Below are 25,095 nucleotides of genomic sequence, written 5' to 3'. Positions count from 1 at the left end.
CCTAAATCGTAGAATTATAGAGTTGGGAGGGACCCTAGGGTCATCTAATCCAAACCCCTGCAATGCTGAAATCTCAGCTACCTGTGCCTACAAATCAAAGACCTAGAAATCACACATCCTAAGGCTCATCCTAGGCTTCTAATCTAGTCCAGGATGTGCATGGCTTAAAAACCCCCAAACCCACCTCCCAGTGCACAAGAATTCACGGCATGGGTTTCCTCCAACCCAGAGTTTTTGCAGTACACTGGCAAATAATTCGTTAGCAGGTAAATCTTTATTTTAAGTTACAGTGTCTCCGGGAGAGGAGTAGGGGGTGGGGGGAGAGAAAAAGGAGCTGGAATGTAAACACAAGCTGGGAGCAGAGGCTCCGTTTGGAGAGCAAGGCCAGTGGTGGGTGCAAGCTATTGGGAGCAGTGCAAAAGGCTGAGGAGGGGCTCGTGAGGCCGCAAACAAACCCGCCCGCCCCCTTTTCAGGAACTGGAGCAAGTACTTCTCTGCCGGATCTCTGAGCCTGGTGTGAGGGTCCTGGCCCCTGGGGGCAGCAAGCTTGAAGGGAAGTTGGCCTCAGCAAGCAGCGTGGAATTGTCCACAGACTCAAATTCCGTCTCTGCGAATGAATAAGCAAACGGGAGATAAATCAGTATTCACATGTTGGAGAGAAGCCCCTGTTATCCAGGCATTTCAAAGGGTTGTGACTTTAAGCAGATAGTGCAGACTAGGGCTGGGTGATATATTGCTATACAGTGGACGCTTGGGTCGCGAACGTGATCCGTGCGGGAGGCACGTTCGCAACCCACGTTTGCAACCCGCAGTGCCGTGCGAGCACCGAAACCTGGAAGTAACCCGTTCCGGTAACCCGAAAACGCGTAACCTGAAGTGTCTGTAACCCGAGGTAGGACTGTACAAAACTGGTTTGAAAGACCTGGCAATATACAGTGGTACCTCGGGTTACATACGCTTCAGGTTAAATACGCTTCAGGTTACATACGCTTCAGGTTACAGACTCCACTAACCCAGAAATATTACCTCGGGTTAAGAACTTTGCTGCAGGATGAGAACAGAAATTGTGCTCCGGTGGCGCGGCAGCAGCAAGAGGCGCCATTAACTAAAGTGGTGCTTCAGGTTAAGAACAGTTTCAGGTTAAGAACGGACCTCCGGAACGAATAAAGTTCTTAACCCGAGGTACCACTGTATTGTGAATTATGAATCTGCTATGCAAAAATCACAATTCTCTGCCTGTGTTAACTCTGCAGGCTCAGCTCTCTCCTGCAGGGGGCAGCAAACCACAAGAGCAGGTGCAGGCAAAAATCATGATGGAAGAAAAACTGAAGTTGCCAGTGCTTCTACATAGCTCCATCCTTATTTCAGACATTGTGATGTACCAGTATATCACAATGTTTAGCTGGTGATATATCACGATGTTGAAAACCAGCTATTGCCCAGCCCTACTGCAGACTCTGAGCTTTCATTTTTTTAAAATTAAGTCTCTCTCTAGCCCTCCTAGAAAGGACGTGAAACGCTACCGAAGGGGGCTCCCTGATATTAGAAAACAACAGCATCAGTGTGTGAGGGAAATTTCTGTCATCAGGACCACCAGGACACAGCTGACTTCCCATGGTAAGCATGAGGTGGGTGGGGCCAGAGAACAAAGAGGGCGGGGCAAAAGATAATAGGATCATAGAATTGTAGAGTTGGAAGGGATCCTGAGGGTCATCGAGTGCAAACCCTGAAATGCAGGAATCTCTGCTAAAGCATCCATGACAGCTTAAGCCAGGGGTCAGCAACCTTTTTCAGCCATGAACCGGTCCAACGTCCCTCAGACCATGTGGTGAGCCAGACTATATTTTGGAAGAAGAAAAAAAAGAACAAATTCCTATGCCCCACAAATAAGCCAGAGATGCATTTTAAATAAAAGGACACATTCTACTCATGTAAAAACATGCTGATTCCTGGACCATCCGCGGGCTGGATTTAGAAGGCAATTGGACCCGTGGATCAGCGGGTTTTTACATGAGTAGAATGAGTGCTTTTATTTGAAATGCATCTCTGGCTTATTTGTGGAGCCTGCCTTGGATGTGCCCCTTCACCTGCTGGCAGGTTGTAAGGTCCCAGTTGGGTAAGCTGTCCACACACACACACACACACACAGAGAGAGAGAGAGAGAGAGAGAGAGAGAGAGAGAGTGAGTTGTCTTTCTTTGTACCTTCTCCAGCTTTATGATATCCAGAGCCAAATTTTAAAACCCCCTTTAAAAATAATTTTTATTAGCTTTTTGCACAAAATTTGATATTGTTCATTTCACTTTCAATTTAATAATAATTTAAAATGCATTTCTGGGTTATTTGTGGGGCATAGGAATTCGTTCACTATTTTATTTCAAAATATGGTCCGGCCCCCCACAAGGTCTGAGGGACAGTGGACCGGCCCCCTGCTGAAAACGTCTGCTGACCCCTGCCTTACGCCATCCAACCTCTGCTTAAAAACCCCCAAGGAAGGGGAGTCCTATGCTATGCTTACCTTTGTATAGCATGCTACATGCCAGCTTAACAACAGTTAGAGGTTCATTTACGGCCTAGGACCCTCGTACCTACGGGACCGCCTCTCCCGGTATGCCCCACGGAGAGCCTCAAGGTCCATAAATAGCAACACCCTAGAGGTCCCAGGCCCTAAGGAAGTTAGATTAGCCTCACCCAGAGCCAGGGCCTTTTCAACTCTGGCCCCGGCCTGGTGGAACGCTCTGCCTCATGAGACGAGGGCCCTGCAGGATCTGATTTCTTTCCGCAGGGCCTGTAAGACAGAGTTGCTCCACCTGGCCTGTGGCTTGGAGTCAATTTGATTCCCTCCCCCTCTTTCTTTTTTCTTTTCCTTTCTCCTCCTGCGATGAGGCTACATTTTAATGTTTCAATATTTAAATTGTTGTATTTTAATCTTGTTTTTAAGTTGTATTCATTCAACTTGTTTTTATTATTGCTTGTTAGCCGCCCTGAGCCCGGCCTTGGCTGGGGTGGGCGGGGAATAGATAAAAAATATTATTATTATTTACACACTTCCTCACCCAAGAAAGGAACAAGTATTATGACTGCTGCCCAAGGCCAAATCACTTAAGATGGGTGTGAAGGAAGGCTGAAAATGGGTGTGTCCTGGGGAGAGTCCTAAGGGTGGGATAGAGAAGACTGGAGGGCCACATTTGGGCACCTAGGCCTGAAGTTCTCCACCCTGGGATGGGTGCATGCATATATAGATATGTGTGTGTCCCTTTAGCTCTGCAGAGTCTCCTTGCTTATTGGTATATACTGCATGCAAAACATGGATCCAGGAGGGGGGTGAAGGAAGTTCAGGTGAAGACCGGGATGTGCCACCTACCTTCGCTCATCCCATTGTCCAGACTGGACCTTGTCCCAGAATCAGGTTTCTCCAGATTGCTCTTTTGGGTCTGCATCTCAGCAACTGTTGCAGAAGCAAGAGGAAGAAAATCAAGACAGGCCTGTAGGCTGGAAATCGTGTGTTGAAAAGAGGGAGCGTCTAAGATGGCAAGGAAATCACGGCAAAATACGCCATTCTTGGAACGCCCTCATAGGAAACCTGCCCAATACAGAGTTGGTCTATTGGTCCATCTTGCTCAGCACCGTCTACACTGACTGGCAGCAGCTCCCCAGGGCTGCTTTCAGAAAGGGAGTCGTTCTCAGCCTTGTCTGGAGATCATAGAATCAGAGTTGGAAGGGACCCTGAGGATCATCTAGTCCAACCCCCTGCAATGCAGGAATATGCAGCTGTCCCAGACGGGGATTGAACCCGCAACCTGCATCTCCACCTCCATCGTTCTGAGGTCTAGCACCAAGGGCCTTCTGGCGGTTCCCTCACTGCGAGAAGCCAAGTTACAGGGAACCAGGCAGAGGGCCTTCTCGGTGGTGGCACCCGCCCTGTGGAAGGCCCTCCCAGCAGATGTCAAAGAGAACAACTACCACCAGACTTTTAGAAGACATCTGAAGGTAGTCCTGTTTAGGGAAGCTTTTAATGTTTAATAGGTTATTGTATTTTAGTGTTTTGTTGGAAGCCGCCCAGAGTGGCTGGGTATAAATAATAAATTATTATTATTATTATTATTATTATTATTATTATTATTATTATTATTATTGTTATAACCCCGGTGTCATCAGCACCATGCTGTAACCAGCTGAGCTAAGATGCCAGGGATTGGAGCTGGGATCTTCTGCAAGCAGAACAAATGCTCTGGCCCTTCCCCAGAGACGGGTTTTTTGTCACCTCCTTTGTCATCTTTTTCAGCACCTTTAGATTTTTAAAATCATTATTTACAACCTGACCTGTACCAATTGACTCCAAGAACAGGGTGACACAATTCATTTAAACGAGTAAGTTGTTTGCCTCATGCCTGGACACGAGAACCACCAACCCACAAGGAATTCTGTAGAGCGGAATATCAAATCTTGGCTTATTGGCCCTCATTCAACCCATTACCGAAGAGGTGGAGAGCCTCAGGCCACAACCCTGAGGCCACCTGCCTTGCCAGCCTCGCTTCGCACCCTCCTTCAGTATTTTCTGCCTGTCTGGAACGGGTCCTTGAACTCCAGTAATGCCTCTTGCTTGTCCGGATGGAGACAGAGGGGGGTTGCATGAATGCATGTAGAAACTAGCCCACCGCACAAAGGTAGACATTTAAACTTGCTGCCCCTCCCACTGCTGCCATGTCGCTCCCAGAAGACAATGTGGCTCTGGGGACAAAAATGATTCCCTGTCTCTGCATTATAGCAAACAGAACCGGAATTTAAAGTTTAGTTCAAATTTGAAATTACTTATAATAAAGGAACAAACGTAAGCTATAATACAACAGAAAATAAATGGCAGTTATGGCAGCAGATAAAAGGAACTCAACAGGGACATTATGGATGTAAGGACAGGAAGTCCAAACATAAGAAATTATTAAACTGAAAGTGAAATGAACAATGTCAAATTTTGTGCAAAAAGCCAATAAAAAATTATTTTTAAAATGGGTTTTAAAATTTGTGCTCTGGATTATCATAAAGCTGGAGAAGGTACAAAGAAAGACAACTCTCACTCTGTGTGCGTATGGACAGCTTACACAACTGGGACCTTGCAACTTGCCAGCAGGTGAAGGGGCACGTCCAAGGCTTTTCAAACCATGAACTTCGAACAGAGACCCAGGGATGGGCTGCAGGAGAGGAGGTTTCGCCCTTCACACACTACAATACAAGCTTACCAAATTTATTTTCAGTGGGTTCAAAATAAAAACCAAAGACAGGGCCATTTCATGTTGTGCATAATTACGAAATCTTAAGGCAGCTGGCGCAGTGCCTGTCCAGATGGGGTGAAAACAAGATCCTGATACAAGTTATGTTGAGAAATTGGTCCAGAGGTTAATTTCTGCAAAATGTTAACGTCATAATGACATACATCATGCATGGAAGGGAAGAGAGAGTAGCCACATCTCGCCAACTCAGTGGGGTGGGTAGGGCTTGTCCCTTTAAAATATATTTTCAGATGAGTATCTAAAACTGTTTGCTGCTGTTTTTATCTGATTTTAATGTTATTTCATTGTGTGCGTGCAAATTGCTTTGAGGCACCTGGATACAAATAATGCCACTAATAAATATACTGAATTAATTACTAAGCGAGATTTCATCATGCATTGGGGGTGTGTGGGTGTATGTGAAACTACTTAGAAGAATGTGTGGTTTAAGTAGATGTCAACTGTTGCGTTCACAATCCCTGAGAAAAAGTATGATCGTTATAATTGATACTGGACGTGTAGTAACATGCCCTTTTACAAAATAATAATAAAATATTTTTAAAAAATAAATATCAAGATGTTGTCCTCAAGGTCTTATAATTCACACTTGAAACTGAAACGATTTCTGAGTAGTAGCATATTTTGCCAGAGGCATTTGAACACTGCTATCCTAACAAAATAGTCATCATCTAGTTGAAAAGGAATTGTTTTGTTTGTCCTCTAGTATCCTTAATTGTTTATTGCTTTGTGTGTGTTTAATTTCAAACAACCGCATTGTTTTATTTTTATTTGCTAATCAATTATATCTTTTTGATCAAACAAATATTTTCTTTCTTTCTTTCTTTTTTTAAAAAGGTCATTTTTATCTACCTTTAGACCACGTACAACATCATAAGCACACAGGTTTGAAAACGAGAATTAGATGAGCTGAGCTGGAAACAAAATATTGCAATGTGGGCTGTTCCTGTTCAAGGATCCAGCTAGCCTCTTTCCCGATTACTCCATTCCATCCCATTAAATCACCAGCATTCCCTGCAGGCCTGTGCAGAGCTTGTCTTAGGCCCGGGGCGGGAGTCCCCAGTCTGCTGAGAGGCCCATGGCGTTCTTGGCAAGACAGGTAGGCCCTTAGAGGTCCCCCTGCCCAGCTTAGCCCTCCGAGGCCCGGAGCAAGTGTACCCAGCTGCCCCTCTCTGCACAGGTCCGGTTCCCTGTACAGTCATACCTCAGCTCCCAAACACCTTGGGAGTCAAACGTTCTGGCTCCTGAACGATCGAAAACCGGAAGCGATTGCTCTGGTTTTCGAATGTTCTTTTGGAAGCCAAACATCCGACGGGGCTTCCAACTGGCTGGCTTTGGAAGTCGAACGTTTCGGAAGACAAATGGATGTACGACTGTACAGTGGTACCTCTGGATACGAACGGGATCCCGAAAGCGCTCAACCTGAAGCAACTTCAAGAAGAAGAAGAAGAGTTTGGATTTGATACCCCGCCTTATCACTACCCGAAGGAGTCTCAAAGCTGCTAACATTCACCTTTCTCTTTCTCCCCCACAACAAACACTCTATGAGGTGAGTGGGGCTGAGAGACTTCAAAGAAGTGTGACTAGTCCAAGGTCACCCAGCAGCTGCATGTGGAGGAGCGGAGACGCGAACCCGGTTCCCCAGATTACGAGACTACTGCTCTTAACCACTACACCACACTGGCTCTCAAGGTATGACTGTCTATCCTCCAACCAGGCAAGTGAGAGGCATCATTAGAGTTCAAAGACACATTCCAGCAGCCAGGCAAAACTATCTTGGAGTTCAAGGGCAGTCTGCATTAGAAGGGAAGTGGGGGAAAGCAGCAAGTTAGCCCCTCCAAGACAGCTGGACAGCCACTGTGGGCAACAAACTCCTAATCCATCTAGCCCTTTGGTCTGATCCAGAAGAGCAATTGCATATATATTTAAAGCGATTGTCCGAAAGGCAAAAGAGCATCTAAAAAAAGTGCAGACCTGCTCTCGACAATTCGTCCTCCTCTTCATCAGCCCCCACATCCTCTGGTTGACGTGAAGAAGCCTCTATTTCCTCAGAGCCTGCAGAAGAAAGGCAACCAAAAGAAAGAGTTCAAAATAATTTTATTTGTTGCATTGTTACCGCTGCTGTTGCTAAAACTTCTATCCTGCCCTTCCTCCCAAAGAGGAGCCCTGGAGAGCAAGCAAAGTAGTGAAACAATTAGAAATGAAATAAAAACACATTTAAAACATTTAAAAAGAATACCTGAAAAACACTCGCATAGACTCACAGCTAATCATTTCAACCTTGCCTGGAATGGTGGGTTGATCCAGTGTTAGTTCTGTTCCGAGCAGTCCCAGTGAAATCAATGGACATGGCCAACTTCGGGCCCATTCATTTCAGTGGGTCTACTTTTGAGTAGAACGTAAGCTGGATGCAACCCAACGCTTTGTCAAGTGCTACCCTGAAATCCCAGTGGCTGTTTTGACTTCTGTTTTGAAAAGAATGCAGCTAAACAAATTAATAATAAGGGGAGAGAATGGGTTTTCAACCATTCCTAACCTGGGCCTTGCGGCCTTGCACCCTCAGGTAAAGCTCAGAACTTAGCCCCTTTTATTTATCACTTTCCCTGCAGTCAGGGTCCTCTGGGCAGATGCCCACATAAGGAAGTCAAAACAATTTTGAAACAAAATCCACGCTATGCCAAAACAAAACAAAAACCCTCTCTAAAATCCAACAAAAGCACAAGGCGAGAACCAGAGCAGAGGTGAAAACAAACAGCAGGCATGATTCCACAGCCCAACGCCAGATAATTTAAAAAAAAAAAAAAACAACAACTTTGTAAAGGGCAGACATATGCCAAATGCCATAAAAAAGAGCCTGAAATGTTGATATACAAGATGCTAAAGAGTTATTAAAATAGCACTGAAAAGAAGGGCGATTTTTAGAATGCCATCATCCCAAAGTTCTTTTGAGAGAGAGGTGTCATTTTAATGAATAAACCAAACATGAGGAACACTGGACTCAGCTGCTATATATATATCTTTGAAAGGAAACGGAGATTCGTTGTAGTCTGAAATTTGCAATGCACTCGCTGAAGTTTGCTTTGTTCTGTTTAATGAAGTGTGAAAACAAAAATAAATTTCAGAGAGGGGAAAACAAAAAGTCTTTGCCAGAAAACAGAAGAACATGAAAACATCAGCAGCTGATGATTCTCATATGTTCAAAGCACTATGATATCACTTTAAAAACTGGTGGGTGGCTTCCCCCAAATAATTATGGGAACTGTAGTTTGTTAAAGGTACTGAGAGCTACAATTCCCAGAGTTCCCTGTAAAGAGGGGTTGACGGTTGAACCACTGGAGGAATAGTTGCTCTGTGGGGAAAACAAAACTCTCCTAACAACTCTCAGCACCCTTAAACTGCAGCTCCCATAATTCTCTGGGGGAAGCCATGACTATTTAAAGTGATACCATAGCGCTTTAAATATATGGTGTGAATGTGGCCTAAGACAGGAGTAGCCGGTGCAGGGGCCTCTAGATGTTGCCGGACTACAACTCCTGTGATCTCTGACCATTAGGCCATTCTGCCTGGGGCTGATGGAGTTGGGAGTCCAGCAACAACTGGAGAAGGGAAAGCTCCATACCTGGGAAGGTGCCACCAAAACAGCCCTAAAAGAAATTTACTCCCAATTCCACGGTACCTTCTTTAGGGACCACAATCCGTCGACGGACGTCTTCTGAATGTTGAAGCATTCCGGATCTTTCCCGACCAGATAACTACCCGGGGATGGGGTGGGGAAGAGAGAAAAAAGACAGGACGGAAATCAGAATTTTGTTGGTAACTGAACACTCCCAAGTTTTAGATTTCTTTTACTGAGACTCAGCTGAGGGGTGGAAGGAAGTGTATACTGTGCTGGTTATATTTGTACAGGTTGGTATATTAAGCAATCTCTACTCCCATCATCCAGCCTGAGGTCCGGCTCCAAGGATCTTCTGGTGGTTCCCTCACCGCGAGAAGTGAATTTACAGGGCCTTCTCGGTAGTGGCGCCCGCCCTGTGGAACGCCCTCCCATCAGATGTCAAGGAGATAAACAACTACCTGACTTTTAGAAAACATCTGAAGGCAGCCCTGTTCAGGGAAGTTTCTAATGTTTGATGTTTTATCGTGTTTTTAATACAGTGATACCTCAGTTTAAGAACAGCCCTGTTTACGAATGATTCGGTTAACGAACTCCGCAAAACCGAATCCGAACAGTGGAAGGGCACCAGCGGCAGGAGGCCTCATTAGGGAAAGCGCACCTCAGTTTAAGAACAGTTTCAGTTTAAGAACGGACTTCCAGAACGGATTAAGTTTGTAAACCGAGGTACCACTGTATTCTGTTGGGAGCTGCCCAGAGTAGCTGGGGAGGCCCAGCTAGATGGGCAGGGTATAAGTAATAAATTAGTAGTAGTAGTAGTAGTAGTAGTAATAGTAGTTATAGTAGTAGTAGTAGTAGTAGTAGTAGTACAGGTTGGTATATTAAGCAATATGTGGCAATAGTGGTTCATTTGTATGATTTAAGAAAAGGTGAGGTGGCCTTGCTCCAACCATGTCTCCTTTTGGGCCAAGCAGCCAGGGCCGTGACAAGTTACAAAACGCAGTTCACCCCCAATCCTTGGCACCGTCTCTCACCTGCATCGATAAGGACTCTCTGGGCCACACGCTGCCCCAGATCCACTGCAAGTAGCTGAAGAGGACGATGACGCTCAGGAAGGTGAAGTTGCTGGCCACACCCAAGATGGCGGACGTCACTGGGAAGTTGTAGAGCAGATATCTATGGGAGACAAGAGCAGGAAGGAAGGGGGAGGTGTTAAGAGGTGCATTGTTCATATTGTGGAATTCCCCCCGCAAGAGAGGCTCGACTGGTTCCCTCTCTTTTATCCTTCCTATTCAACACAGGCCTTTGGAAACCAAGAAGCAAGTGTCAGTCACTAGGCTGCTATCAGGGCAAACTGGGTTTCAATTGCTAGTTCCACCTGTGCTCTGATGTATTTTAATTATCATTTTTATCTAGTGTTGTTTGTATTGCTTTATATTTTATACGGTTGTTTTTAAATGCTGTAAATGGCCATTAATTCCAAGTAGGGAAAAGGCTGAGGTATAAATACATTAAAAAAATAATAGTTTTTCTGTGGTTTTTAAAAATTGATTTTGCAACTGTCCCTTCTGCAATTTGCTCCCTGGAGTGTGCTGTGGAAAGAGGCCCAAACAAGCCTGTTCTTCTTTCTCCATGCTTAGAATGAACTAGTTTGGCTTAACGAAGTTCACAGAATTAGTTCAAAACTTTCCAAACTACTCAAGGAAGGAGTTACCATAACTGCCGGGTGAAATGAACTGTGCATCACCTTTGCCTTGCAGTAGAACTGTGAATGATTTCTACTTCAAGTCTGTTGTATTTTTACATGTTGAAGAAATCTAAAAAACGCTAATATAGATAATAAACAACAGTCCTCACCGCAGTCCAGTGAAATGGGCATGAATGCGCAGCTGAGCGCCATAAATCTGGATCTTTGTGGTCTGGATTTCAATCACGGCACCGACTGTAGGTGTGTACTACAAGCAGAAAGAGTTACCAAGGTCACTGATTCATCTTTTGTGTGTCCGTGTAACAGCAAAGACCTGTGCCTACTCAAAATGCAGAGAGATCGTCCCTCCATCCCCAAGGAAGGTCTTACATGCATTTAACTTAGGCGATTAACTTGTGGGGATGCACTAGCAAATTCTCACAGGAAGTCAGATTATCCCATGAGATCTAACTAACCCAGAGCAAGGCTGACAGCTTGTAGGAGCCACAATGTGAGAGCTGAGTGCAGGATGAGGACCAAAGCTCGGCAAACTACCCCAGTAGGTGGTGGGAGAAAAATATTGTCAGGTATGAAGGACTGGCCAGGAGATGGGAAACAGGAAGTGACAGTCATCCCTAGAGGAAGCAGGAAATCAAGGAGAAGAGCAATGCCATTCTCTCACCGAGTCTTCCTTGTAGTCTGAGTACAGCTCTACGTCCAGCAACTGCTTCTGTTCTGTGAAACCAGCCAAGAACAGGCTGGCAAAGGCGAAGGTGTCCATCATTTGCAGCAGGCTCGAGCGGTAGTGTAGCATTGCCTAGTCAGGAGAGAGGGAGAGCGCAGACTCGGTCACCGTTAAGGGAGTGCAAAGCATTTTTTAGGGGAAAGAAAAAATAGAGGGGACTGGAGGGAGTTCCCCCAAAACAGCCCAGTGAAGAGTGAGAATGGCCACAGAATGCTGACCAGCTGTTGGGAGAGGAATGGAATGGAGTATCCCACAAGAGGGCAACATTTAAGAGGGGGGCGCTGTGGTCTAAACCACAGAGCCTAGGGCTTGCCGATCAGAACGTCGTTGGTTCGAATCCCCGCGACGAGTGAGCTCTCGTTGCTCAGTCCCTGCTCCTGCCAACCTAGCAGTTCGAAAGCACACCAGTGCAAGTAGATAAATAGGTACCACTCTGGCGGGAAGGTAAACGACGTTTCCATGCGCGGCTCTGGTTTCGCCAGAAGCGGTTTAGTCATGCTGGCCACATGACCCGGAAGCTGTCTGTGGACAAACGCCGGCTCCCCCAGCATATAGAGCGAGATGAGCGCCGCAACCCCAGAGTCGTCCGCGACTGGACCTAATGGTTAGGGGTTCCTTTACCTTTATCTTAAACACCCCTGAGGTTGCCAACTATCTTTTTCTTATTTTAAAAAAGCCAATGCGCTGGAGGTGCACGGTGGATTTTTATAAAGGTTTTGTATCCCACCTGGTATGGCAGCTTCTTCCAAGCCTAGGGATAGTTCAGTGGTAAAATAAAAATTAAAAAATGACTGCATGGACACCTGCTCACACTACGGAACGCTCATTTCCAGTTCCCAAAATGTAAGTCAAGCAACCTTATTTTATTTAGTACAGAAGTGGGGACTTTGTGCCCCACCGGATACTGGATTCCAGCTCCCATCAGGGATGGTGGGAATTGTAGTTCAATAGTAGTGCAGGACTTCAGTTCCCATCAGCCCCAGCCAGCATGACCGATGGACAGAGGTGATGGGAACTGGACTCCAACATCATGTGCAGGGCCACAGAGTCCCAAACTCTCATCTAGCCAATGATATTCATAGGTTCCTCTGCATCACAGTCTATTTCACACTCCAGGACTTAAGTGGTGGGGGGTGGGGAAGAGTTGTTGAGAATGGCTGCTTGCACCGTGGCGCAATATTTAAACCTAGCCTTAGCTGTTGCCCCTCATGAAATCTACCCATCTTGCCTTAAAAGCTGTAGATAGTGTGTTCCAAAAGTGAAAAGAAAGCTTTTTGGATGATAGCCAACCAGTGTAAGCTCTGCACTTGGGACTACAGACCCAAGGGACTGTGAAGCCTCTTGGGAGACGAAACAGGCAGAGACAGAGAACGAATCAATAAGCTTTCCTTTCACTTTGGCTATTGACCATGTGCTGTGCAATCAGGGGTTGTTTTCTATAAAGATTACTGCCCCCCCCCCGAAGATCTTACATTTGGAAAGGTTTCTTATGTGAGAAGGTGGCCTGGATGCATCACCAATACAACGGAAATGTGCTCTGAATTCTGCTATTCCCTCATCTTCAGAAGTTCTTCTCCAGCTGCCCCAGCAAATCAGGTTCACTGGACGGCTTTTCAAGGATGACACCTTGGCTGCTTTGTTTCCATTACTTAATATAATATTAACATAGAAATAGAATACAGTGGTACCTCAGGTTACATACGCTTCAGGTTACAGACTCCACTAACCCAGAAATAGTGCTTCAGGTTAAGAACTTTGCTTCAGGATGAGAACAGAAATCGGGCTCCGGCGGTGCAGCGGCGGCAGGAGGCCCCATTAGCTAAAGTGGTGCTTCAGGTTAAGAACAGACCTCCGGAACGAATTAAGTACTTAACCTGAGGTACCACTGTAATTGAATTGCTGACATTATTAAGGATCAAGCGTGAGAAAGAGGCAGAATTGGCTCCACTCTCATTGATTTGAGGAGTCAATATAATATTTAAACCACTGACCCTTCATCTTTTGGCGGTTGATGGAATGGAAACTACACTTTTGTGGCAAAGTGACTGTCAATTAAAATATGCAGCGTCGGTGTGACAAAGTGTGGAAAGTTAAGGAAACACTGAAGTAACAAGGGGTGAGTTTAACAAAGATAAATTCTACAATGACAGCCTGCCTTTTATTCCCTTTAGTAATTCTTGCCAGGAGCAGTTCAACAACCTACTATTCAGTTTTTCTTTCTGGAGGGCTGGTTGTACGGTCTTTAACATGCTTTTGTCAATTGACTTGCTCTGTGATTGTGGATACACACACAGCTTACAGGCTTTTGTGTTGTTGCTGTTGTCAAATTTATATTGTCCGTGGCTCGTCCTTGTTGGTTTGCTTGAATATTCTCTTTGTGTTATTATAAATTTTCAATTTAAAATATATATATTTAAAAAGAATCATGCAGCGAGGGGTCAGACAGTCAGGTCTAGCTTTTTGCTCCCAACAAACACAACCTGGTGCCTTCCAGATGTTTCGAACTACAACTCCCATCAGCCCCAGCTAGCATGGGAAAGGGGAGAGAAGCTAAGGTCGAATGTACACAGCAGTCCAAGCACTTTGCATACATAGTTAGAAGCAGGTATGTTTGTTCCTAAAAAAAACAAAAAAACCCCACAGCGCTGGTTGTGTCCTGTTTAGGGTTATTGAAGTTGAATATTGCTTTGCACCAAAAAAGGCACAAAGCAATTTACAACAGACTAAAAAATACCATGGGATGTGGGTGGTGCTGTGGGTTAAACCACAGAGCCTAGAACTTGCCGATCAGAAGGTCAGCGGTTCGAATCCCCACGACGGGGTGAGCTCCCGTTACTCGGTCCTTGCTCCTGCCAACCTAGCAGTTCGAAAGCACGTCAAAGTGCAAGTAGATAAATAGGTACCACTCTGGCGGGAAGGTAAACGGCGTTTCCGTGTGCTGCTCTGGTTCGCCAGAAGCAGCTTAGTCATGCTGGCCACATAACCCAGAAGCTGTACACCAGCTCCCTCGGCCAGTAAAGCGAGATGAGCACCACAACCCCAGAGTCGGCCATAACTGGACCTAATGGTCAGGGGTCCCTTTACCTTTACCTTTAAAAATACCATAAAATCTGTACATAAACATTAAAAACAAATGTAATGCTTAATAATAATAATAATAATAATAATAATAATAATAATAATAATTTGTATACTGCCCTATACCCTCAAGTATATATCACCGGTGCTGCCCAAAGCTTGGGAAAACAAAAACACATCTGCCCGTTGCTGAAATTATGGCAAGGCTGGCTCCGGGCAGGCTTCCTTGGAGAGGGGTTCCATTAACGGGGAGGGGGAAAACTGCAGAAAAGGCCAGTTCTCTTGTCATCACTCCAGCCAAAGGTCACTGGGAAGAAACCACCACTCAGCTCCTCCCCCTTCACTCACGCAGTTCCCCCGCAAACCCTGGACATACCGATCTGGCCGAAGAGGAGATGATACGGCCACCTTTGGTGTAACACGAAATGACCACCATGAACATCCCCAGGTTCTGGTTGACCGGCGACTCTGGCAGCTCCAATTCCAGTGAGATGCGGTATGGTTGGCCGTACATGAGGACCTGAGGGCAGAGAAGGCGATAGAGAAACTCCAACACACACACACACACCCCCTTACACCCTCACATTTAATCAGTGGAATTCTAGGGTCCTTCATTAAATAACATCTTAAAACCATTAAGGCTGGCTTTGCACTCAACTTAAGAGCAGCAGCAGCAGCAGCAGTCTTCTTTTCCCTTCGAAAGGAATACAGACATAGAAAGCTGCCTTAGACTGAGTCAGACCATTGGTCCATCTAGCGCAGTGTTGTCTACACTGACTGGCAGCAGTTCTGCAGGGTTTTGAGCAGGAAGCCCCCATCTCGGCCCTACTTAGAGATGCCAGGGGACCTTTGCATGCAAAGCAGATTGTCTGCCACTGAGCTATGGGCCTTCTCTGCTTCCTTGCGATGACTAGGCAGGATAGCCTTAGAGAAAATTTCAACCCGCTCCTCTCTTTTTTTAGGCTAGGCACCCGTGGGCTGGTATACTCTTATTTTTATGGGGCGCTAATTCTTTATAGATTTAATTGCGAGGCCGCAGATAATGGGTGTAGCATCGCAGCCAAGAGCACAAGCTGGGAAGTCTCTGGCCCAGGCCCAGATCTCATCTCAGGCTTCTGGCTAGGTGCTGTTCTCTCAGTCTTTTTATCTGTAAAATGGGAACAGTAAAAGTGTCCTAACTTGTCAGGAACACGGACCATGGACATGGATTTATATCCTTTTGGATTACAGTATATCCACAATCCATTTTATTTACTTAAGTTTATGTATCCTGCCTTCCTCCCAGAAGAGCCCACGATGGCAAACTCTTCTGTAGTAATAATTTTTAAAAATACAGTTCATAATACAGTGGTACCTCGGGTTAAGAACTTAATTTGTTCTGGAGGTCTGTCCTTAACCTGAAACTGTTCTTAACCTGAAGCACCACTTTAGCTAATCCTGCTGCCGCCACACCGCCGTCATGCAATTTCTGTTCTTATCCTGAAGCAAAGTTCTTAACCCAAGGTAATATTTCTGGGTTAGCGGAGTCTGTAACCTGAAGCATATGTAACCTGAAGTGTATGTAACCCGAGGTACCACTGTAAAGACATGGTTAAGACATTTAAATGTCTGGATAGGCCTACTTAAACAGAAGGAAGTTTTCAGCCGGCATGTAAAAGGACCGTGATATTTTCCCCCATTTTGTTTTCCACATGGGCACTGTTCCTTGTTTCTTCTTCTTTTGCATCCACTCGGTGCACTTGTAATTTTGAACTTTTCATTTTTCAACAAAAATTATAAAATAAAATATAAATAAACAAAAAGAGGACAGTGACGGCATTTGCCTAATGTCAATAGGCAAGGACTTGAACCCGGCACGTTTTGAGAGCTAAGTGTGTGCTCTGTCACTGAGCTAGAAGCCCTTCTGAAATATGCTGAACTGGGCATTTCTGCCCAAGCGCCCAAGGTCTAGTGCATGCTATAATTAAGGTTCACTGATTAAACTAGAGACAGTTTGCTGGAAAAAATTATCCCATGCCTTCCAGGAGCACTATTGTCTGGGGTTCAGGTGATGAAATTACTTCTTAAAAGAAACCGGGCACATCTTCTGGGACACCGGCAGAGCTTAGAATCTGTTCCCAGGGAACTTGCGCCCCAATAAGAATTAATTAGGACTGTGATGAAAGACACTTCGGAGCTTTGGAAATGAGTTTTTTGATAAAAAGAGGATCTCACCTCCATTTTGTAGACAGCTCAGTCTCATCTGTGATATATATATATATATATATATATATATATATATGCTTTCGTAGATTTTCACGGGTACAGGAATGCAGGTTTTGGTGTCCTCGGGTGTCTTCCCGTGTAACAAGAAGCCGAAAGCACCAGCCTGAAGATGACGAGTGAGACCTCGTCGAAACGTCGCCTAGACACCCCAACTTTTACACGGGAAGACACCCGAGGACACCAAAACCTGCATATATATATATATATATATATATATATATATATATATATAGCCTTGTTCTCTTTCTATCTAATTTTTAGGACACTTCAATGAATATTACAGTTTTTACTTCTATTTTTAAAATAAAAACGACTGAGATTTTTTATTATAGCAAGCAGTATAAACAAATATTAAAACATTATCCGGCTCAGGGGTTATTCACCGACCAATTGTTCTGAGCAGACAGTTTCTTGCAAGCTCTGGGAAAGGGAATTTGTGGGATTTTGCTATACCATGGAACGCAGAAGTCTAAAAAAAATGTACTTTCCTCCAAAGGGCTCAAGGCACCATACGCGATTGTAATGACTGGGATTAAGCGGTGTATAAATTGTGGAAATTATTTAACTGATCAAATCAAATCGTCAAGTTCCCAATTTAACTGGCAATTTTCAGGTGCTGATCTCCAGTTAGCCGGACTGCAGGATGGGGGGAAATGTCCCTCTGTTGGCCAGATTCTTCTCGACCACGTCTCCACTGTTCGATTCAAGACAAGAGCGGATGAACCTGCATGTCAACCTTAGTGCCAAGCACATCAATGGTCAGTGAAGCCAGAAACTCACCCGGTCCCGGCTGTCCTTGATGAAAGAAACATTGGCAACAGGGAAAGAGCACAGTTCTGATCCAATTTGGCCACAGTCAGTCCTGGGGTGGGGTGGGGGGAGAGACAAAAGATCACGAACAAGGTCACATTCAGAACTTGAGAGACCTGCCAAATGTAGACCAGGTTTCTGGATGGATACAACCTTTAGATACAACCCCTAGCAACACTAGCTGCCAGTCAGTTTTCAGATCTAGACGCTCATGCTAGTGTTTAAACAGCCCTGAAAGACTTTGCCCCAAATATCTGAGAGATGGCCTCCTTCCCTACAGATCCTCCTGGGTATTAAGATCGGCAGACTAGGCCCTTCTAGTACTTCCACCTCCCTAAGAAGTTTGGGTCGCCTGGGACAGGGCCTTCTCTGTGGCAGCCCCTAAGCTGCGGCATTCCATTCCCACAGAGCTGCGCCTGGCTTCTTCCCTGTACAGCTTTTGGCGAATGCTGAAGACGCAGCTCTTTGCCCTGGGCCTTTGACACCTGAGATGTCAGTTTCCAGGCCCCGCCCTGTTCTTGTGAATGTAGTATTTTCTTATTTTTACTTACGGATTTTAAATTGTCGTGGCCCACTCTGGGTCCTGCGGGTGAAGGGCGGGTGGTAAAGTTAATGTTAATAATCAAAACAGCAACAGTGTCTCTGGGAGGGCACAAAGCTAACAGTCCTCTCTCACGGCTGCTCTCCGGCAACTGGTACTTGGAGGAATTTTGCTCCTGAAATGGATGATCTACTTAGCGACCACAACTGCTGGCCCTTAACAGAACTCTCCTCACCCCCCAACCCCATTCATTTCCCCCCTAATCCCTTTTCAAAGCTATCTAAGCGAGAGGCCACCCCAGGCATCCTGATGCAGCAAATTCCACAAATATATATACACACACACTGTGTGGCGTTAGGACTTCCTTTGGTCAGCCCCTTAATCTCCTGCCAACAGTTGGAATCTGTCTCTGATCTGAAATGATTTTATGTTTGTGCTGTATCATGTTTATATTTATTTATTTTTAATTGTGTTTTTATATATCTGCAATTAAATGTTGTTTATGCATGTAACTAGGGATGTGGGAGGTGCTGTGGGTTAAACCACAGAGCCTAGGACTTGATCAGAAGGTCAGCGGTTCGAATCCCGGCGATGGGGTGAGCTCCCGTTGCTCGGTCCCTGTTCCTGCCAACCTAGCAGTTTGAAAGCACGTCAAAGTGCAAGTAGATAAATAGGTACCGCTCCGGCAGGAAGGTAAACGGCGTTTCCGTGTGCTGCTCTGGTTCACCAGAAGCGGCTTAGTCATGCTGGCCACATGACCCGGAAGCTGTATGCCAACTCCCTCAGGCAACAAAGCGAGATGAGTGCCGCAACCCCAGAGTCGGCCACGACTGGACCTGATGGTCAGGGGTTCCTTTACCTTTATGTATGTAACTGTTTTATGTATGTTGCTATACTGTAAATTGTTTTGGGATGACTTGTGGGAAGAAATTCAAAACAGCAAGCAACAACGTAAGAGTTCTAATATCCAAGGTGGAGGGAGAGCAAAAAAGCATGTCTGTCCAGTTTTTCAAGCATCATTTTTTTTGACCTTCCCCTTCTTACATTTTTCTGAGCTAAAAAGTTGCAAAACTTTGGAACTTTTTCTTGTAGGGACACCCCACATAGAAGCTATATTATACCAAGTCAGACCAAGTCAGGCCCATTTACCTCAGTGCTGACTGGCAGCAGCTCTCCAATGTTTCAGGCGGGGCAGGGGGCATTCCAAGCCCTGCTGGTAGATGCCGGGCTTGAACCCGGGACCTTCTGCACACAAAGGAGATGTTCTATTGATGAGCTATGGCTCTTGCCTTCACCTCAGCTGGACTCTTGGCTTCATTGTTACCAGGGGCCTAAATCTGTGTCTGGGTTTTGCTACTTCGCACTGAACAAAATCCCTGCAACAATGAAATAGCGTATCAAGGCAAAAAGCTGCTGGCCTCCTTTTATGTCCAGATATCCTAGCTTTTTTTTGTTTGGGGCTTCTTTTTTGTGAGAAGCCACAGTTACAGAAGTCCTGTCCCCCCGCTGAATTTGGGAGAGATACAAACCACCTGAGAACTGGGACCCCTCAAGGTATATTTAGTGAAAGGGTTACAGCTCAGCAGTAGAGTACCGGCTTTGAATGCAGAAGGTCTCAGGTAGGGCTGAGGAAAAGACTTCCTGTCTGAAATCCTGGAGTGCTGCCGCCAGCCAGAGTGTAAAATACTGGTCTAGGTGAACCAATGGTTTGACATGGTGCAAGGCAACTTCTTATGAACTGCTCTCTCCTTCTTCCATCCAGATCTTGACTCCTGCGATCCCTGATCTCTGCACCCATATAAACTTGCAGGCCGAGATGGGGAGGATAGTTTGAAAACCAAACTGTTTGCTGAGAGAATTCATTCCCAGCCACAGAAAAGCCTGTTGCTGTGCCTCACCATGAGTCACCGAGTTGACTCGGCCTCTGCTTTTGGCTGTGTCGCTGCCTCAGGTGTGACTGGAGCACCTGGGGCAGAGATGCACCAGAAGGGCAGGTCCACACCCAAAACAGCACCTTGCGGTGGAACGGTGGGTGGCTTCCTCGCAGGGCAAGCAAATACACCCCCCCCCCAAAGCAAGATAAAAAATTGGTGTGTGTGTGTATAAGATCAAAGGGAGGAGAAAAACCAACCCCAGCAACACCGAAGCCAAAAAGTTTGGGAGGAAGTAGCACCATCATCTGATGAAGCAAACCAGCGTTCTTCAACCTTGCCTCAAATGGGCCCATCTTCCTGTGTTCCGAAGATTTGCCTTTAGTCTTTTGCAGCAAAGATGAATAGAGCTACTCTTCTGGAAACTGATACACTAGAGCAGAGGTTTTCAACCTTTTTGTTTTTTTTTTTTAATAATATTTATTAAAATTTTCCAATTAATTACAAATTAATAAAACATCCAATTTCAAATCTTTTTCCAATTACATCCTTTCAGGACTTCCCCTTCCCTCCCCCCCTTGTATTCCAAATCTCTCAAATAATCTCAACAAGTTCTTCTCCTCAATTCAAACTTGTTATCCTTAACCCAATTTTTTTTTTTAAAAAAAAACAACGACATTATTTTCCATTCCCCTAAAATCGGCTTATTCCCACCACGAGTTCCCCACTTTAGAATACCATATAGATGTATATAGCCTAAATAAAACATAGTTTACGCCTTTAAGGATTCCACATTTCCCACCCCCCCTTTTCCCGGTTGCGTTCCCAATGTTCCTCAATGTCCGATATTTCCACGTCTCTCTAAATCATAGTCCTTTGCCAGTCCTCTTTAATTTCGAATGTCCAATCATGGAAGGATTCTGTCTCAAAGAGAGGCCCATTTTTTCCATCCAGATTTTTATATCCAGGAGTGAAAAACTCCAAATTATAATCCTTAAGCTTGTCAAATCTGGATGTCCCAAATGTCCCCACTTTTGACTTGGTCCAATTCTTGTTATTTTGTTGTTCTTATTGATCAGACTCCTCTTTCTATTTCTTTCTGTCCCTGTTTTCCTGCACAAATGTCCTAATTCCAAAGGTTAGTTCCTTTACAGAGGCTTGTTATTCAGAAACAAAACATTACGTCAAGTTCCTTTCATTCCACAACAGATGATTCCATTGTCTTCTTCGATGTAGTAGCCTCTGTAGTCATAATAATGTTCCATTTCTGCAGTTTCCCAGGAGATAAACAGTTCAGTTCCAATTTCCAGCTAAAACTTGTAATATCCCTCGGCTCCTCTAGGTGGATTGCAAAAACTGAGTTCTCTTCCAGATCGCATCCATTAGCCCTAGTAACTTTGTAATCCATATTTAAAACAATTTGTATCCAATTTATAACAAATATAACCAGCAAAGTCCTTGTAACATAGTCTCTATCTTATTTTCCGCTTTGACAGCTCTTTGACAGCTGTCAAAACTTGCCTTTCTCCTCTCCAAACTCCGTCATCGATCGCTCCCGGGGTTCCAGGGGGGGTTGTTTTTAAGTCCGAATTCTACTTTCCTCCTCCAGCTCAATCTCATATTCTTCACTCGTGAGGTTAAAAACTTGCCAAAATGATGTTACTCCGATCTTAGTTATCAGATCCTTTGCTTTGACCCTTCTACAATGGAGGGGGTGGCTGACTTCCTTTTTTGCGCCTCCCCCGCTCGCTCCGAAATTTTTAAAATTTTTGTCCCTCTTTTTAATCCAAGTTCCAATTACTTACAGGTTGTTCTTTTAGGTCCGAATTTTCAAAGGAAGAAGCCAGCGCTCTCCGCCGAATGGCATGCGGCTTCGCACGGCAGGGATAGCAGAGGACTCAAAACACCACGCTTCTCCCCGGCACCCGATCCGTAGCCTTTAAAAAGGCTCCTTCACGAGTCGGGAGGGCGCTGACGGTGTCAGCCGAGTCTCCATGTCCACGGCCCCCGTGGCCGTGGTTTTTAAGGGTCCCCGCATCGCCGGTGCGGTAGGACCCAGCCCCTGCCGTGCAGGCTCCCTCCGGAGCTCGGAGGGAGTCCGCCATTCGGCGATGGCGCCGACCCGGAAGTCGGTTTTCAACCTTTTTGAGTCCATGGCTCCCTTGACCAAGTACAGTGGTACCTCGGGTTAAGTACTTAATTCGTTCCGGAGGTCCATTCTTCACCTGAAACTGTTCTTAACCTGAAGCACCACTTTAGCTAATGGGGCCTCCTGCTGCTGCGCCGCCAGAGCACGATTTCTGTTCTTATCCTGAAGCAAAGTTCTTAACCTGAAGCACTATTTCTGGGTTAGCGGAGTCTGTAACCTGAAACGTATGTAACTTGAAGCGTATGTAAACCGAGGTACCACTGTATAGTCTTTCTGTGGCTCTCCTTTGGGAACTCAGTTATGTTGACCCTTGCCTGCTGAGCCATGAGCCCTCACCCTTTTTGTGGACCTCCACCCTTGTGGAGGGTTCCCTCAACCTCCTCTCCCCTCTCCCCTCTCCTCAGGAATCCTTGCTCGCTCGCTTACTTACGCTTACACTGACCTCCCGGTAACCAACACCCCTCAGCCAACCCCAGAGGCACCATTCGCCTGGAGAACTTGTCGCCAGCGCTGCTGCAACAAACAGCTGAACAAGCCTCTGGAGGTAGAGAAGTGAGAGAGGATCAGAGGGAGGGAGGGAAGGAAAGAGGGACAGAGGCCGGTGCTGCCCCTGGCACACCTGACCACCATTCAAGGCTCCCCAAGGTGCCACGGCTCCCTGATTGAAAACCATTGCACTAGAGCAAGTCTACTGCTATGGCATATTGTGTGCACATCATCCAACAGCAGCGACACAAATTTAGCAGGCTTATAAATAAATAAATAATAATAATAATATATTATTTATACCCCACCCATCTGGCTGGGCTTCCCCAGCCACTCTGGGCAGCTTCCAGCCAAATATTAAAATACATCAAACATTAAAAGCTTCCCTTAACAGGGCTGCCTTCAGATGTCTTCTAAAACTTTGGTAGTTGTTGTTCTCTTTGACATCTGGTGGGAGGGCGTTCCACAGGGCGGGCGCCACTACCGAGAAGGCCTTCTGCCTGGTTCCCTGTAACTTGGCTTCTCGCGGTGAGGGAACCACCAGAAGGCCCTCGGAGCTGGACCTCACTTCAGAGCCAGCTTGTTTACCCTTGCATGAATTTTAAAGGGTCAGCTAAAAGTCTAGGATTATGATTTCTTTCACCTGGTAAACAACACCTTGCATAAAAGTCACACTTAGTTAAAAAGCTCTGGTAAACTAAAGACAGTTGTAGCCTGGAACTTGAAAGACACCAGCGATGGTGGCAGGAGGAGCTTCTCAGGAAGGCTGTTCCGGAGCCGAGGTGCCACCACAGAAAAGACCTCCACCCCACCTAACTTGGTGGAGGGCCCAAAAGAGGACTGCAATGGAAGAAGAAGAAGATTTGGATTTGATATCCCGCTTTATCACTACCCGAAGGAGTCTCAAAGCAGCTAACATTCTCCTTTCCCTTCCTCCCCACAACAAACACTCTGTGAGGTGAGTGGGGCTGAGAAATTTCAGAGAAGTGTGACTGGCCCAAGGCCACCCAGCAGCTGCATGTGGAGGAGCAGGGAAGCGAACCCAGTTCACCAGATTACAAGTCCACAGCTCTTAACCACTACACGGAAACCAACTCAAAACTGACCTGAACTTGTAGTGGACGGGGCTGACGTAGCTGACCGTAGGCATATAGGAGTAGTAGAAGCTGCCATAGAGGAAGACTGAGATCCAGAGGAGAAGCAACAAGATGCAGAGCAAAATGGCCGTCTGCAGGACGGTCCGGCGCACACGGAGCATCAACAGCATCGCCACTTCCTGCGCCCATGGCAGGAAGGGTCCGGTGCTGCCCGCCATGGCGCCGGGAGGAGAAGGCAACAGAGAGGGATCCAGCGGAACGAAGTCGTCAAACCGGCAGGAGTCAATGCACGGAGCAGCTTCGATGCCTTCAACGGCAACTGGGAGAAAAACAAGGAATGTAACAGCAGATCCTGAGGCAATGAGGCGGCTAGTAAAAATAATAAGAGTAAAAAGTTTCCCCTTGTTCCCAGCTGGATGGCAACCAGGTCTCCTACTCAGGGAATAGATTCTGGCTCCTGCTTTGCATGCTGCCCTGTTTGCGTCGCTTGGCTTTCTGCAGGCTCTTTATATCCATGAGAAAGACGGGGCGGCCTGGGGGTCAGTGACTCCGGCACATGGCGGATGGCGGGGCTGCCTAACACAGCACACTGTCCTCGTGGGAATCAGGAACTCGGCAGGCTCAGCGCCATCATGGGCGGGAAGGTGCCTGGAGAAAGGGGAAATAAAGATGACAAATCCAAAGTCAGAGAAAATCTCAGCAGAGAGAGACCAGATTTTGCGGGGAACAGAACTGGGGTGAATTTTAAACAAGGGTGAACAGAAGAGGGAAGGAGCCCGTTGATGGAGAGAGTTAGAGGATCCAGATGAAATGTAGAAGATCAAGCAAGGAGTATCAAACTTCTGGGAGAGACCAAAGGGTTAGATGGCAAACAGGAAAAAGGGATGGGATGTAGGAATTAGAACACCTGAATTCCTCCTCTGGACTAATTCTTATTCATAAACATGTCTTATTTTTCAATTGCAGGTCACAACAATGATCACAATGGACACCAGCATCTCTGATCCCTTGCACTCCACTTACCCTCATCAGTGAATACCAGAGATTTATTGCAAATAATAATAAGAATGTTTATTATTTATACCCTGCCCATCTGGCTGGGTTTCCCCAGTCATCCTGGGCAGCTTCCAGCACATATAAAAGCATAATAAAACATCAAATATTAAAAACTTCCCTAAAAGTCATATAGTTGTTTTTTTGTTTGACATCTGATGGAAGGGTGTTCCTCAGGGTGGGTGTGACTACCAAGAAGGCCCTCTGCCTGCTTCTCTGTAACTTCATTTCTCCTGGTGAGGGAACCGCCAGCTCAGTTGGTAGAGCATGAGGCATTTGGTAGTGGGTAGAGCATTTCAGGGTCGTGGGTTCAAGCCCCACATTGGGCAAAAGATTCCTGTACAGTGGTACCTCGGGTTACGAACCGTCATACTTATGAATGCTTTGGGTTACAAACTCCACAAACCAGGAAGTAG

General features: G+C 45.8%; 1 protein-coding gene across 1 annotated transcript; it reads right to left on the bottom strand.

Moving 5' to 3' along the window:
• Positions 1–255: 255 nt before the first annotated feature.
• Positions 256–24,125, bottom strand: BSCL2 (BSCL2 lipid droplet biogenesis associated, seipin). The gene is made up of 10 exons (XM_081841353.1): positions 23,636–24,125; positions 17,453–17,534; positions 14,784–14,927; positions 11,267–11,401; positions 10,755–10,852; positions 9,932–10,073; positions 8,961–9,036; positions 7,259–7,339; positions 3,364–3,447; positions 256–607 (listed from the first exon to the last, which is right to left on the bottom strand). Exons 1-10 carry the CDS (start codon positions 23,842–23,844, stop codon positions 471–473), a joined length of 1,188 nt encoding a protein of 395 aa, XP_081697479.1. The 5' UTR covers positions 23,845–24,125; the 3' UTR covers positions 256–470.
• Positions 24,126–25,095: the final 970 nt, after the last annotated feature.

The sequence above is a fragment of the Podarcis erhardii genome (genome assembly GCF_964252035.2).
Source record: "Podarcis erhardii genome assembly, chromosome: 15".
In the NCBI taxonomy this organism is placed as follows: domain Eukaryota; kingdom Metazoa; phylum Chordata; class Lepidosauria; order Squamata; family Lacertidae; genus Podarcis; species Podarcis erhardii.
This window is presented reverse-complemented; position numbering and strand designations above follow the sequence as displayed.